Source organism: Falco cherrug, chromosome 9 (assembly GCF_023634085.1).
Source record: "Falco cherrug isolate bFalChe1 chromosome 9, bFalChe1.pri, whole genome shotgun sequence".
NCBI lineage: Eukaryota > Metazoa > Chordata > Aves > Falconiformes > Falconidae > Falco > Falco cherrug.
The window spans coordinates 38,765,495-38,782,779 of NC_073705.1; the positions used below are offsets into that span (position 1 = coordinate 38,765,495).

At 46.4% G+C, this 17,285-nt stretch overlaps 1 protein-coding gene across 2 annotated transcripts in view; it reads right to left on the reverse strand.

Moving 5' to 3' along the window:
• LOC102055063 (hexokinase-1) overlaps positions 1-8,511 on the reverse strand; it is a 46,897-nt gene extending 38,386 nt beyond the window's left edge. Inside the window, exon 1 of one of the 2 annotated variants that reach the window (XM_005433439.3) lies at positions 8,403-8,511. In XM_005433439.3, coding sequence (XP_005433496.2) covers positions 8,403-8,468 — 66 coding nt within the window. In that variant the 5' untranslated portion in view covers positions 8,469-8,511. Of the gene's footprint in view, positions 1-596; positions 740-8,402 lie in introns of those variants that run through there. The other variant, XM_055720143.1, reaches the window with a different exon arrangement.
• Positions 8,512-17,285: the final 8,774 nt, after the last annotated feature.

Here is a 17,285-nt window from a genome sequence, read left to right on the forward strand (position 1 = left end):
CTGTGCTCTGCACCCGTTCCCTTGTGGCAGTGCTAAATCACAGGGCTGTACCATGCATATAGCAGCAGTCGCCTGGTGCCAAAGGAAGAGAAGCCCATAAAAATACTACTTCTTTTTAAGCACAACTGACAACCACTTCCTGTAAATTCAGAACCTCCAGTGACACATAATTCAAAAACTACCTGCTCTTCGCCTTCGTCACCCCGGTGCTGGCGTGACAGATGCCCACAGGCACCCTGGGGAAGAAGGGCAGGTCCCCCCCTCTCCAGGGATGCTGGTGCCTACTGGATGCCTGAAAAACCATCACCACCACCCCCGCCATCGCCGAAGCCCCCCAGCTCCTGCCTGGCTTTGTCAAGGCCGGTTTCCACGGGCGGCGTGCATCACCCGCGACCCCACTCCACTCTCCACCGGGGATGCCTGGGGGATGGGGGGGGGGGGGGGGGGAGGCGCCCGGCTAGGCGTAAAACCGGGCTTATTCCCCTTTCCCCCACGGCAGGGTGGCTATGGGGACAAAACGACAAAACCAACGGGGGGGGGGGGGGGGGGGGGGAATAAAAAGCCATCTGGCGTGGGGGCGAGGGATTTCGATCTACCTTTTTGACCTGATCCTCCTTCAGCTCCGTGAAGTAGTAGGCCAGGAGCTGGGCGGCGATCATCCTGCCGGCTGCAGCGGGCGGCTCCGCGCACGCAGCGATGCGGCGCCCGGGGATGGCCGCGCCGCCGCAGCGCCTCCCCTTCCTCCTCCTCCTCCTCCTCCTCCTCCTCTGCGGGCCGGCCCCGCCCGCCGCCCCGCTCCCACCGCCGGGCGGGGACGTGCCGGCTCCGCGGGATCCCTGCTCGGCACAGCGGGCAGCAGCAGCAGCACCAGCGGCAGCAGGGCCGGCCCCCAAAGAGTCTTTTAGGGCAGCCTTGGGGGCAGAGCGCTGAAGGTTTCTCACTGTTCCTTGAACTCTGCTGCGGTATGGGAAAAGCAAACGGCAAGAAACCCCCAAAAATCCTAAACTAAAGGTGTTTGCAGAAGAGCGTCTGCACTCAGAAGTCTTTGAGAAAATAGCAAAACTGCGGGACCCTCCACTACCACCAAGCCTCCCCTGCCCGGCTGCGATGCCACCTCCAAAGCGAGCGGGACCCAGCCTGGACCCCCTGGGCTGCAGGCTGAGCTGCTGGGACACTTGCAGGTGGGCCCCAAATACCGTAATCGCTTTGACAGTTTTACTTTTGGGAACCCCGCACTCACATTCCATCAGCAAAATCCCCACATCAAATACACTGACAGACAGACGGGACCTCTCCTCCCCCTGTGCGCTTGCCCACATTTTTGCACCGTTGGAGCGCAGTCCCCAGCACCCCCAGGAGGCATTCACCGCTGCGAAGGCTCCGCAGGCCCCGCGTGCACCCAAGCGAAGCAATGCAATGCCCCTCCGAAAGCTGAAGGCCACATGCTGATGCCAAGGCGACACATGTCAGCAGCTCATGGGACTTTTGCCTGCCTCCCGTCCATCCATGGGGACAGGAACACACACCCACGCAAATGGCAGCGATGCTGGAAGCGTGATTAGCACAGATATTGTCTACCAAAGTCCAAGTGATTAAAAACCTGTTTCTTGAGTTTCCGGCTTCCTTTTCAGTGCTACTTTAATTAAATGGTTGCACTGGGCAAAACCAAGAGCTACTTTGGCAGATACATCCTCCCTTAGACTGCCTTAGTCGCTGCAGGCAGGGTGGGCAGCATTTCCTTCTCCACCTCACCACGCCAGCTTTAAGCTCATTCTCAGACAGATTTTCATCAAGCGTTTCGCCGATCTGCATGTGTTACCCCTTCGTGTTTGTTTGGCAAGCTAATAAGCAGCCATGCCAGTGCCCCCCAGCACGGCCAGGCTACCTGGCCGCAGGCACAGCAGCATCGCCGTGTGACCAGGCGCCGTTGGAGCTTGCACCGGCAATGTCACCCAGGCTGACCAAGTTCTCACTCAGATGTAATTCACTGTTCAGCCACACTCCTCTCCTCTTCTGTCAGTTGGATACTATAATTCCCAGACCAAGCTCGCGCCTGTTTTCAATCTCTCTGTCATCTGCTAAACCTGTCTTTCAGCTGAAATTGCTCTCCTCGCTCTCAGGCGTTTGCTTTCTATAAATACAGAGGCAAGTAGCCGTGTATGTCCTCCGCTTTGCTTCACTAGCTAAGACAGACCGAGCTCTTCTTTCGTCTCCTTTCCCTGAAAAGCCCAGGCTGGTTTAGAAGCCTTTTTCCACACTTGCTCCAGCCTGAACTCACCTCTATCAAACACAGTAGCTGAAGTCAGGTAAGAAAAGGCCAAAACCCCTGCACTGACGTTCACCGTTCTCCTACCAGAAATACGTCACCAAATGCCTTCCCATTAACAAGCACAAACCCTGACGCTCCCAAGCTGCACCAGGACACCAAGATCTCTCCATGCCATAAGCCCCCGCTCCCAGGAGACAGCAGATCTTTCATCCCATGACAAAAAACATTCCTGTTCCTGCTCCTCCAGCACGGCCAATGGCATCCTGGCTGCCAGAGATGTCCTCACTGAAAAAGCTGCCCTACAGCAGCTCAGATCAAAATTTAGAAGCAAAAAGTCACTTTCAGCGCATGTGTGTTTACATTTGCCTTTTGTTGCTTTATGAACACCGCCTGGCACTGCTCAGTTGCCACAGGTTCTATATTGGTGGAGCTGTCTCTGCACGAGGTTTACAAGCCCTGCTCTCTATCCTCTCCAGCTCAGACACCTAACCACCACCTAAAACCATAATACTCTCATCAGTTACCTCGCTGCAGGAATGCTTAACTGCTCAGTTAAAACACTTGGACACAAGCTCAATTTGTTTTCAACTAATCTTTGACCAAATGAAAGCAATTCAAACCATCCCCTCTGGCTCTCAAGGAATTCAAATCAGCCAACTAAGAGTTTGGGAAGTCCACAATATTCAAAGTGGTCATGGATAAGAACGGTCTTCTCTTTAACATGACACCTGCTTTAAGAAAGTGCAAGAGGAGGAGAAGTTTTCTTCATCTGCCGAAACTGAGACTTAGAAGTGAATTCAAAATGTCACAGATCATTAAGGTTGTGGTTCCACTGACCATTTGTATTACAGTGTATTTCAAAACCACCAGAAACAACTGCCTCAGGTTTCCTTTAAGCTATAAAAACAAGAAGCAAGTTCAAAGCATCAGTACTGTGAAGCTCTCTTGGTTCTGTGCAATGAAAATAACACACACACACACATATTACAAACCCCCAAATACATTAAAGAATAAAGTATACTCTTACACAGGAGGTGGTTCATGTGATAAAGTCAAAAGCAATTACAGTATGGCTAAAAAAGTATTGCAAATAATTTGCTTTGTCCCCAGTTGCTGACTAGGCATGCAGGAAAAATGAACTCTACAACCTAAAAGCCATTAGAAAAAAAGTCACAGTCTATCCAAGGCAAAACAGCTGCAGTGTTTAAACATTTAGTATTTTCAAACTGCTCCTTGCAAGGATGAGTAAAAGTGCATGATGAGCTTTGATGCTGTAACCGTCACTGGGTTGCATGAGCTTTCCTCCTATCAGAGAGCTAGAAGGGCAGTGAAATATCCCTATGGACACCCAAACCATTTGCAAGCCATCTTTGCATATTTCTGGGGGGCCTGGGAGGAGCTGTGCACCGGCTGCCCAGCACATCCCTCATACCTCCTTACCAGCTGCTCCTGGGTTTTCCCTTCTGCTTTACTGGAAGAGATCAATTCAGCAGCCAATTAATTAGCAGCACCTAATGTACACTGCCAGGCATCCAGCAGGCTATTTTGAAAACCACCGTCCTCTAAGACAAATTACTGGAGGCTGAACGCGACACCTGATGACTTGCAGCTATTTTGACTGTGCTCTAATCTCATTGCCAGGTTTAACTGCACTCAAGTGTTTCAACTGAGTGAAGTAATTCAGTGCATCAGGTCTTCTGGGCGCGGGGCAGGGTTTTTTCTGCTTTGCCTATTCCTTCATTAAATGTTTACTGCTCTAATAGCTATCTGCATTCAGATTTGACTCCTATACAATGAGGGGATTTGGGTTTTAATCATGTCCACCACGTAGTTCTGATGTACACAGTTGCTAGAGGCTTTCTGCTTTCATAAGGGAACAATGAAGTTGTAGTTGTGTTTGTTGTTCTTTTTTTAAGCATCTGAAAAATGATCGATCCACTTTTCCCAACACTGCATTTTCCTTTCACAATACTTAAAGCTAAGTGAAAAAAAGCACCATCTCTAAGAAACAGTAAGTTCCCAGCTTGTGACAGCACCTCTGAGCAACAAGGGAATTTTTTAATAGTCTGTGAAGCTCCGGTTCCAGGGGTAGAAAACATGTTTGCACAGAAGAAATGATCACTCATTTGTGCTGAACTTGGTTCAGAAGCTACTAAGAAAATCTAAAAGCAGCACAGATATTGATTTAATGAGCAATTCAGCTGAACAAGGTTAAATGTGTTACGCAATTTCACCTTGCTAGGAGTCACAGCAAGCAGGCACTACCACATCAGATCAATCATCACGGCTGGCTATGTTTCCCCTATTAAGGAAGAAGATCAGCTTGGAATGCCTTGAGGGAAGCTCATTCCACACACAGGAAAGGCCACGCAACACGCGGAAAGAGCAGCATGCACTTATAAAGTGGGTTTTATGCTCCTGGTAGAGCACACCAGCAGTATGTTTCCAAAACATGAAACATGGAGCCAGGCACTGGATAACCAAAGGGCCGGGACAGGCTCGGTGTGCCTCACCGAGCTCGGCGCCACAGGTTGTGCCTGCACCCGAACACTGGCAGGGCTGAAAGCCAGGGGCTGCGTGAGATGCCAGGCTCTGCTCCAGCAGCTGCGGTCAGAGAGAGGATGCCCACCTCCAGCCCCAGGAAAGCAGGATCTCCCTTCCCAGCCTTCTGGCAACAAAAGCCAAGGATTGCCAGTGCTACGACTGGCTGACAGCTGTTTTCTCTTTTTAATTTATAACAGCTTTATATTTTACACGTCATACACAAATAAATCTATTTTTATATATTATCAAAATTATAACTCATAATTAAATTCAGGTAATTCAATTAGAAAGCTAACAGCATTTTCTGTGCCTGGCAGCATATCCAGACTGTCAGGCAGTGCCACCGCATGCCGCAGCAGCTGGCAGGGGCACAGCACCCACAGGTCTGTGCCCAGCCCCAATGCTGTCCTCATCAGGTCCCCCAGGGAGGGTACGGAGCACAGAGTCCATGCCATGTTGGGGATAACACAAGAAAACATCCCACACACTTATACACACATGCAATACCCAGCCGTGTTTTAGGCACAAGGGATACTGCCCGGTTTTGTTAGAGTTGCTCCAAGGAGATGGCAAACTAATTTTTAATAAAATCCCTTTGGAAGGATCTCCATTCACTGACCTGAGCATTTGAGGGCCAAATGACACTACGGAGGGCTATGGCTTTCAAGACTTAAATCCCAGTGACCTCCAAAGACAAGGCGGTATTTCTGTAAGCTGTGTACTATACAGCTAAGGAACGCAAACAGCCGTGTCTAGGCTGCAGCCATGATGAGTGGAGAAGGAAGCAAATCCAGCAAAGGAGAAGCGCTGTCTACTGGTTCACATGGGAACAGAGACTCCTGGGGCAGACGGAGATGTTCTGTGTCTTAACCCCCTACATCTGAGCATCTGGCAGCTGTGTTTGCTTTTATTTCTTTTAAAGTAGTTGTCATTCTTCAGCATCAGAGGGATGCAGAGGACACAACCCCCACAAAACCAAGAGATGCAAACCAGAAATCAGATAAATGCAAGCCCAAAACTCATGGCTTACAATAAAGCCCCGCTATCTGGGAGGCTTGGCTGACAATTTCTTTTTAAACCTCTCAGTGATGGCAAGCTTCATTAAATCTGGGACCATCTCAATTATTCCATCTTTAATTGATACTTCCAAAACCTATGGGCTGCACAAACTACACTGCAAAGGACTTCACTACCCAAATTGTCACATAGGTGGGGAAAAGAGGAAACAGCTCCCTGGAGTCACACCACCACAAAACTTAACCTCTAGCTCCTCCACTGCACAGCAGAGCTGCTCTATGCAGCTGAGGAAGTTGCTAAAAATTCTACATTCTTTAGTGGTTTCTTGTGCATTTTTTTCAAGAGAGAAAAACCCCGCAGTGCACATGACAGGGCACTGAAGGCAGCACAGCTGAAGGATCATGACTTATGGGGAGGATAAGCAACACTGTGTCCAAACCTGCCCTGCTGGGAGGTGAAGTGGGGTAAGGAGAGGTGTTTCCCTATGGTACAGAGAGAAACCTATTCTCTGGTATTTTATAATGTTTAAAAGCAACTTGAAACCCTAAATACTCTCCCATGACAGATACCTTTCCCATAGCAGTGTACTCAATAGCTCCAACAGCAGCAGCTATGGCAAAGGGGCACCTTTCTCACAGCATGGTCTCCCTTGTGCTGCAGGTATCCCCAAAAGCAGCGCAGGGACTAAGTGGAAGGGAGAGCCCCTTTTGCTGTGGGGCTGATGGATAAACCAGAGAACCGTTTCCCTAAAAGCTTTCATTCCCTGGCAGAGAAAGTGAAGTCACTGCTGTGCTAAAATGCTCTGCGGTTGAGTAGAGGCATCTCCCCGCACCAGAGAAGAGTCCCCAGCCATGACAACGCATCTGGCTCAGTGACACCTCTAGGGAGTGCACACACCACCCACACTGCCGACAGCCATGCTGCAGTTACCCATCAATCCTGGCCAAGGAAGTGTGTGGTTAAAACACAAATGTCATGTTAACAGTAAGCAGCCAACACAGAATTCAAGGCACTCCTGTCCACGCAAGATGCTGAGCCTTCTATTAAGCTGAGCTACAATGAATTAAGTCAAGAGGTTTCCCAACCCATTGTTGTTTTCCAACATAGATCCAGCCTGCTCACATCCTTGGGCACTTTGCATGCAAGTCCACTTGCTTTGCTCTTCCCTTACACACTAAAAATTAAATACAAGTATAATCCATCCAAACTCATCTCTCTCTTCTTTCTCCTCCTGCCCTGGGTATTCTCCACTGTAACTTCTCTCTCCCCAGTGCCAGACTTACAACTCATTTTACATCTGTGCAAAGGAAAGCAACAACCACCCCTGTTTTCTGACTCAGCTTGTGGCCCTGCACTAGTTTAACATTTTTTCCACTGAGGTGAGAACTTCTGCATCAAGCAACCACTTTTTCTAGTGTATTGGTAGCAAGTCATTATTGCAGATCACATTACATACAAAGCAGACCATACACACACACACACGCGCATTTATATGTACACAGAAGCATATCAGCAAACTCAGTTTACAAGCCAATAGAAGGCTGGTGGTGCTATGGTGATGAACCTAATGTCAATGAGTTGCCTTTCCTAACCAGGAGGTGAAGCATTTGTTTCATTTCATGAAACATCTCTTGACTCCAGCAAACTGAAATGAGCACAAATGCAGATTTCTGATGCTCTACTAAATCTCCAACATTAGTAAAAACTGTTAAAAGAAATGTCACTGAAAAAAGGGCAAAATACAGAGTGGAAGCTGGTTTGCAATTTCAGAAGTCAAAGAAATAAGTTTAAAGTATTAGCAGTTGTTTGATTCAAATCTTGTATCTTAAGAAGAGGCAGTTCAGTACCAGTTAAAGGATATCTGCATAACCAGCAATTCACTGAAGTGATGAGGCAGTTAAAATTACTCAAATAAAGGAAAATATAACTTAATTTATTGTACTATATAGAGACAGCTTTTCAAAATCTGCTTGCAGTTCCCCACAGATCACAGAGCTCATTTGTCAAAGTTCAGCTCTAGCACACCCACTGTGTGGGAAGACTTACAAAAACAAAGCCAATCCTTCACCCTTGCCAAAAGTCGTTAACCCCCAGCAAACAGCTGGCTTCTGTGCACTGATATGCACTGTCCCAAGGCTGGAACGGCAGGGTCCAGATCGGTGCCTTTTAACTATAGTGCATCTTTGCCATGTGAGCAGTAAAACTAATGAAGAGCTTGCACTTCCAGCATAGAGAACAGGACCTGCCCCTCTCTTTTGGCTATCTGCTAATACAAAACAAGGCAGTATGTCCCAACCCAGGCTGAGAGGCCAGTTTCCACTGAGCATACACCTTTCTCCTTGATCCAGCATTTGATGCTACTGAAAATCAGTTTGCACCACAAGTCCCAAACGCGCAGGGGTGCACGCAATAATTGCAGAGGCTTTAGTTTTGTGCTCCTTTTCCAGCAAGACCGTGATAGAGACTCTCCTCCCAGGCCAGGTTAATAGCCCCACAACACAGAGCTCCCCCCAGGACTAAGTTCACGACCCCCACCCTTTTGCCCAGAAGGGGTGCAAAAGCAGGCACTTACTTTGCACAACGGGAAGCAGCAGTAGCCAGGCATGTCCAGGGTGTCCGGCTCCTTCCGTGTGGCCATAGCAGAAGCACCTCTTGCCACATCACATTGTCATCACAGGGGGCTGTCAACAACAAAGGAGGCAGAATTGCAGGTTTTCACATCTCCTTCCCCAACCTCAGGATGCCTTTGAAAGCCACACACCCCACAGACAGCTGCTCTCTTAAAAACCCATCCAGCAGCTGGATTACGGCAGACGCAGACCCATAGTTAGCATCACTCCCAAGATAGAGGGAAAACTGGGAACACTGGGGCTATGCACTGCAAGTGTGACCCAAAACAATGATGGAAATGGGGAATGTGTTGGCAAAGCACTGGCCCTCGCATGGCTCGAAGATACGGTGGTGCCATGGGATTCCTGCCACACACAGGGAAGGAGGGCTTAGCAAGCAAATGTGCAATAAACCACGTGAGTCCCGCAAACAGTTCGTTGTCCTAATTAGAAGAACCCACCAAGCCTCGAAAATACAAAGTATTCACATTAAAAGCCAGTGCAGGAAGATGGTCACAGATGTTGGACTTGCAGCTGAGCATCGTCCAGGAGCAACTGCAGATTTTTAGCTGCTCTGCAATAATTTGGTGATACTTTTTTTTTGGCCAAAGTCCAAATCCTTCTTAACAGAGACTACAGGCAGATGCAAACGGCATCTCTGAGCAAAAATTTGGCTTCTGCAGTTTTACAGGCTGTCATCACAAAACATTTTAGGGTAGGGTCAGAAACCCAATGGGGCCAGCCCTGGACAGGACCTGGAGTATCTACATGGCCTGTTCAGGGTCCTCTTCTCTCCCCACCCCAACGTTTGCTCCCTCAAGCCATTCTAGCTCTCTTACGTCCTTCCATGTGCCTGTGCCCAGGGGCAGCAGTGGGACTGAGGGGTCTCTGTGAGGAGAGGTGGGAGCTGCCCTGAGCTGGACTCCCCTGCAGCCCATGAGGAGACTGCAGTGGAGCAGGCATCCATACTGGTGGATACTGGTGCACACTGATAACCCTTCCACACTGGGGAAGGTGTTGTCTTAATCTTGTCTTTGTTTCTCACCATCCAAATCTATTTTAATTAATTTTCCCCAAGTGGAGTCAGTTTTTGCCCACGATGGTGATCGGTGAGCCATCTCCCATCCCTGTGTCCACCTCTGAGCTGCTTCTTCCTATTTTCTCCCCTGCCCGGCTGAGGAGAAGATGGAGAGCAGGCTGCACGGGTATCAGGCAAACACAGCCAATCTGCTACACCAGGTCAAATACAAACCTAGATGAGATTCTGGACCCCTATTTTCATTCTCAGATTTTCACATGCAAAAAAAGTAGAGGGGGAATAAACAATTTTTTAAAATTCACGTATGTGTTGGAAAGAAAGCTCTTATTTTAATTAAATAGGTTTTTCCATCCCTCTGACCCATTCCTGGTAGTAAACCTGAGATTCTGGTTTCACAGCATAGCTACAAGAGATGGGTGATGGAGAATCACTTTTTTTAAAACCTAAACCAAGAAGTTTTTGTCATTTCAGTGCTTTAAATGCGTGAGACAGCTCTGTGGGCTTCCTGGTCAGCACCTCTGGCCCCAGATTTCAGCAGTTGTCCCCAGTACTTGCTGCACCACACATAACCCCATCCTGCTTGTCTCGCCCTTCCTTCCCTGAGGAAGACAGAATTTTTGGCAAAGCAAAAGCATCCTCTCAAAAGACCCAATATCTTAGGCCAGTACAATTCATTCATTGCTAGCTCCTTTGACAGCTGCCATGAGTTCACCAGTCCCGTCTGGAATGTGGCCCAGCATCGACAGACCCGTGTCTCACTCAGGGTATCTCTGTCTTTCAGCAGGGTTACAGATACTTCTGCTCTGACATTTGACATCGATACAAACAAATGTTTTAATCACAACTTTCATCTATAACCACATTTTGGAGAGATAATGGTGACAGCAGTCTGTGACTATCAGTCAACATCTGAGACCGAGAAAATACCCTCAGCTGTTTGATGACCTGCCTGTATTATCAGATGGTACTAACTCAGGTTGCCAGCATGAAGCTGCAGGGATGCAAGGATGGTGCAGAAGAGGAGGTCTCATGCTGTCCAGTATCAGCCTGGTCAAGCCCTTTCCTCCCCCTGCACAGCAGTGCCATTGCACGTGGTTTAACAGATGCTCTCCTGGGTGGTGGGACTAGCACCCTTCTTACAGACCTTTGTCAGCACCCCAAGTACCCCAAGTGGATTTTTGCCTCTCTCTGCAGCACTGCATATCCAGAACAACAGGGTTCAACTTGGACTCCTTAATCTTTGACCAGAGCTGGGACAACAAATCCAAACGATTTCCAACTGCAAAAGAGGAATTCGCTTAAAAATAAAACTGAATTTTTCACATACCCTTGGCTTTATCTGGAGAGCAGTCTGGATAGTAAGACACAACCACCAGCACAAACAGGATCCCAAATACATTTAAAGAGCAAAAGAGCCTTTCTGCAGTCGGGTGACAATGGTGCTTCATTTGGATCTGCTTTTCAAACACTTACACAGCACGCCCTTCCAATCACAACATGCCACTTTGAAATGCCAGTACCACTTAGCTCCTGAGTCTATTAGACCATGAAGCAATAAACCCAGAGAAATAAAAATAACCCAGATACCTACTTTAGCACCCAGTTGAGTTGACAGGTGTTATCCAGAGGGCTCCATGGAAAAAGCATCCTCAGAAATGCCATACCTTGACCTTCGCACAACAGGTGGCATGAAGGTGATCTCCAAAAACTGTAGCGTCTTCCCGAAAGGTGCTAATATTAACTATAGCCCTTTGTTTCTTTGCACTCAAGGTTTCTCCCTGTCAGCTTTCTGGCATTTGCCAGCGTGGTACACGCTTTACTGGGCAGATATTGAGCTGCAAATTCCTTCATACTTCTCTATCCACAGCATTCTGCAGCTAAAGCGCTAGCCGGCCAGCAGATGAAAATGCCACTTACTGCTTATTCCTGCTGCAGTTTGTTGAATTAAAACCTCTTTTGTTTGCAAGCTGTAAACAAATTCTTCTTAATCTTTCAATAAAAAATGTCAATTATGCTCTCTAACAATGTAACTTCATTGTGATGAAAGAAGGCATTGCTATTGCTCTAATCATGATAACATATCAGCTGCTTTTAGAGTCAATTCCTTTTTGTGCAAAATTTAATGACCATGCAATTATTCACATTTCAGACTAACAGACTGGGCTTTAGACCTACAGCGCTGCTCCCTTGCTCTGAAAACATACACTTGAAAGCAACAGAAAAGTCTCTAGAGCAGAATTTCCAAGTTCAGAACACAAAACACCTTTACAATTCATTCAGCACAGCCGGACTCGGGCCCATGTTAAACACAGCTACTTCATTAGGGAGCCAAGGAAAGAAAGCCAAATTATCAGCACGCTATCGCGGGCGCTTCTCAGGCCCATGGCTTTCATTTGGCTTCACTGGGAACTGTGTTTATGACCAGCTTCCTCGTCTCTCTCTGGTTTCAGTGCATTTCCTGCAGAATCGCTGGCCACAGCAGATGTGCCCTTCAGGCATTTCAACTTTTTTTTTTTTTTTTTTTTTCCTCATGCCAGTATTTATCCCATTTGTTTCCAGAATCAGCTGCAGCTCCCAAAACAGCGTCCGTAACTTTCCACTTTGAAGTATTCAGGACATGCCTGCTGGGAAAGCATCTTCTTTGTTTACCTGCTCAGATCCTCACAGCCTTTCCCTCCATGCCCTCCCACCATCCATTTTCTCCTCCTGCAGAGAGCTCCCCTCTACAACCAAGTTGTCCATCACCAGCTAATCTGCTCCATTAACCACTTACATTCCAATAACCGCTTTCAGCATCCCAACCGTGCTTTATTTATGCTTTCATGCAGCTGCAGCCAGAGATGGCTGCTGCTCCAGGATCTCACCCCATAAGGCGCCTTGGCCCCCACCACTGAGGGACTGCCTGTGCCAAACTCAGCCCGAGGGTCGCATCCCCTCCACATCTCCCTGCTCTTCAACTCCCTGTGGCAGCAGAGGACAGCCTTTTTCTGCTCCCAGGAGGAGACACAGCCTGAGATGATGAGGTCAGTCCTCCACAATGGCCTCACAGGCAGTGGTCCCAGTCCCATCGCTAAACAGATGACCCAGCACCACTGTACGATTTGGCACTGGCCAAGACAGCCCTATAGGAACAGGGACTTTCTAGGTACACAGAAACCTTTGGCAAGCTGAACATCCAAATAGCAAGCAGCAAAATAAGAACAACAAAACCATCCCTCCAGAAAACTACATTGAAACTACACTGGTGGTTTTGAGAACCGATCCCTGGTATTTCTGAAATATCTGAGGCTGGGAGCTACATCTCACCTCCAAGTCCAAAGAAAATGGATGCCAGTAAGGCAGCAACCCCATTGCCTCCCTCCCTTTTATCCTGCCCACAGAATAATAAACAATGAACCAGTTAACTCAGTTACATCCTTAAATAGTCCTTGCAATTAGCTGCTTTTAACGTATCAAACCTTGCATTGCTGTCATTCCTTTTCCTCATTATTATGACTTAAAGTTGTTCTGATATGTAGTAACAAATTTATGGGGAAGCTTTGACTGTTGTTGTCCCGTATTCTTCACACATCTCTCACCTCTTCTCCAAACAGCCTTTATCCTTCCCATCAAAAGGAGAAAAGAAAACATAGTGGCAGTAAAATGTCCCAGTCTTCCCCCATCTCTTTTTTGTTTGTTTGTTTTTCTTTTTTTAAATATAGCTTTTGTTTCTTTTTAACTTATGCTTTTCTAGGTGAAAATAAGAATTTGGGGTTCGGGGGCTTTTGAGGTTTGGGCTGTTTGTTTGTTTGGGTTTTTTTTACAACCAGTCAGGAAAGATCAAGGGTGAAAGGACCTTCTTTTCCTCCTTCCAGCAAGATCCTGCTTGCTGAGGTTCCCCAGCATTTGCATCTTCAACTCCCACACAGGAGACCTCCAGCCTGGAGCCTTTTGTCCATTTTCCTGTAGCCAATTCCTTGTGCCAATGGCATGGGTCTTCTGGAGAAACCCATGTTTACCAGGTTTCTTACCAAATCTGCTCTCTCTTCACAGCACGCAGCTTTTACTATCTGTAGAGGTGCCTGGGCTGCGCAAGGCCCTTGGACGCAGGGTGCAGATGAAGCGTAAGGCTGCGTAGGGAAGGGGCTGGCATCTGGGGGACATTAAAAAGCACACAACAAGATCAAAATCATTTTGGAATTCCTCTCTCAGATAGACATGACCCATCACGTTTACAGCACCTGCAGTGTGCACCTGCAGTGTGATATTATCAATGAGAGAGGGGATAACATTAATTAAACTTTTGGTGGTTTTACATCTTGCTTTATATCAACTTCACAGGGTGGATGCAGTGCTGGGACAAAGCAGGCCTCTCATTTTCCTTCCCACTCTCACCCCAACAGGCCATCCATACATACAGGAATAGGTCTATTTTAATACTTAAAAATACACATATATAAATATATCTCACTTGGCAAGCCACTCACTTGGACAAGTCTGAGAAATGCTCTGGACAAGCCCTCAATGACAGTCCAAGGCAGTGGAGGTCCTTTCTAGAGGAACTGTAAGCTTACGGATAGCTGGACGACATTCGCCGAGCCTCCCCTGCTCCCTGCCTCCCTCCCTCCCTCCCTCTCCACCTGTTGCTACAGGGACATTGTATCTGAGACCCCCAAAACAAAAGCCAGCTCATTTCACCAAATGTAAAGAAACAAATCACAACAATACTTTCATTTTGGTATTGCCTACATTTCAGCCTCAAACTCCTTTATGCTAATCTGCTAATCCTATATTATATTGATTTCCCAAGAAAGGAGATTATGCTAATCAGGATTTCTGAAGGATTTACACATGATCCTATATTTACTTTTGAACTTTGTCAAAGTGACAAAGGGAATATGTCACCACCGAGCTGTAACTGCATCTTCTCTGAATTACAAGTCAAGCACCAGCGCTGTCCAAATCTGTAACCACCAAAATGTCTCTCTAGCAGACAAACATCTTTAGGATCATCTTTTCCCCACAGATGAAAGGGTAACTGCAACCTTCTACTGGGAGTTTCTGAAAAGCACAAACCTTAGTACATCCACCCAGTAATACTTCTATCACACCTGTGACGTAAGATCTTTTAACCTTCCAAATCAAATGTATGACCTAGATCCGAAAAAGGATGCTCACATCTTCAAGCAGCATCAAAACAAAATCAGTAAATTCAACAAGTACTAAACATATTAATTGGAGAGAAGACCCACAAAACACACGGAAATGAAGCACCACAAAGCTATCCAAAAAGCTGTAGAAAAGCCCATCTTAAACATGAAACAGGAAGAATCCCATTTTATTTTAAATTGACTAACAACTTCATGCCACGAATTGTACTACATATTCTTCAGCATTCGGTATGCTGTGTTACATTTAATGGAAGGCCTCTACTTTTATTTTAAGCTAGGGTTTGAAAATGAATCACCACATATGATGTGCAGAGAAGGGTTTTGGTTCAGCGGCTTAAAAATCTATACAAGGGAGACTGCAAGTTTGCAACAGTCCTTGAGTTTCCACATGTCAACATAATCAGGAACATGATGCTGCATCATTACCCAGATGGAGAACATTCTGTTTCAGAGTCAGCCAAAGCGTCAGTGTGTTTATGGGATCCCTGGGAAACCACAAGTGACTTTTGTATGCCTGGTAAAATCCTGCAGTAGCCAATCCTTCTCTTCTCCAGGCTTGCCCAGCAAATCTTTGCTCATTCCCTTCCAGAAAGCAGCAGCCTTCCCAGCTTGGATGCCATCTCCCTGCCCAGCAGATGTGTTTCAGAGCTGCGTGGGAGCTGCCTGACTTCAGAGCAAGCCAGCAGCCTGTGGAAAAGGCAAGCGCATGCGTGTCCCGGGCCTTAGGGACCTCAGCAAGAGCCACAGGTTGCCAAGCACTTTGTGAGCAGTTTCAGGTTCATGTGATCGGATTCCACGACACCCACAGACTCAGTGGAAAAAAACTGCAGATGCAAAAAATATTATTGTGTGGGCCTAATTACTGCAGAAAACAAACAACTGCAGCTGAGGTGTAAACTGACGCTGTGCAAATATTTGATTTCAAAAAAAGACTAAAAATAAAAATCAGAGCAATATAGGATTCCTTTCTAAGTGTAAAGCAAGGATCCATGCAAGGGATTTACCTTGTTTTGTTACTAATTTGCATTCTGATAATGCAGAACAGACTTAAGAATAAAAGTGCAAAAGATACCGTGCACCATACTCACGTGGCCATCCTGGGGCAAGTCCGCATCACCTCACTCCAAATATACGGGGACATCCTTCATCCACAGATGCACTTTTGCAGATTAGCACAATCCACTCCCCCAAAAGGGCCCAAAACTACAGACAGCACAAGATTTCAGACTGCGAGGGGAGAAACAGCCAATGCAGAAGAGCTATTCTAGGCTATTTCTAGGCCCCACATAGCCCCAAGACCTGTTGTGGTTTTTTTTCTTCCACACCCAGCCCCTCAAAATTTAACCTGCTCATCACCAGGAAAAAAACTTTGTTTCCAAATAACTCTGCCCCCATTACATAGCAAGCTTTGATTTCTGTAGCTCTGTGGATTCTGAAATATAAAGAAAAACTCAAATACTGCTTCTTGACAAAAGAAGGAAAACATTAAATGTAATATGAATTCACAACTTGTCTCTTCCCAATTCCTCAGTATAGTGAGCTCAGCACCACGAGCAACTCCTTCAGAAGTGAGAACTATTTCCAGGTACTATTTTTTTATCCATGCAGTGACTCCAACAGACACAGAGCTGTTGACATGTCTCTTTTAGAAACTACAAAACAGGAAAGGTCTGTAGCTTCAAATTTTGAATTTGCCATTGCTAAATTTAAACCCATCAGCCTTGTACAGACTATTACATAAACGCAACCGCTTATCTCTCTGCACAACAGTTACTTTTCACCTAACCAGACTTAAAGCACATTTCTTGGACCCACTTTCTGCTGCCAGCCTGAGAGGAAGCAAATACCCAAGAAGAGAGGATTAAAGGAGATACAGGAATACTTGAGAACAGAGAACAGCAGGCTACAGATTTGCTGCTTCTCTGTACCATATTATTATTTCAGTTTATTCTGAGATAGGTGAATCAGGCAAGGGACATTTGGTCACACAAGTGCATGGGCTCTATCTGGAAGCCAACTTCGTAACAACTGCAGCGCTGTTGAGTACTGTTATAGACAGGTTTAAAGAAAGCTCCCACTTGCCTGCACGTTTTTCTCACAACTCAGAAGAGGCACTAGACAGAGAAGCAAAGGCTCACAGCACCACAGATTTATTTACAGCAGACTACACACAGGCAGAGCAGCAGGCAAGAGAAAATGAAAAACAAGGATGAAGTCCTTTCTTTATGGAATGGAATGGAAACTATCCTCTCATAAACAGGCAAGGAGATAACTAAGGGAAAACAAAGAAGAGAATTTAAAAAATTCAGGTGATTTTTTTTTCTTTCGACACAGCTATTTTGGTGGCCCAATGAGTAATAGATTTCATACTCACTATGTAGCCTTGTCATAGACACGTTAGACCCTGTAACTGCTTCTAAATTCCTTCTCCCAGTATCAAAAGAATCAGTCACAGTCAGAATCCACCCAGCATCAGATTTATGTGCACTCAGATACACTAAAGTATTTTGATACAACTGGTATTTTGTGGAATCATATTTTTTTCCTTTACATTCATCTATTAAACATGTCTCCTGTACTCAAGGGAAGTATTACATTATAATACACTTGCAACCAATGTAGTAGAGGGGAGAGCATCACTGACCAAAGTCCATTAA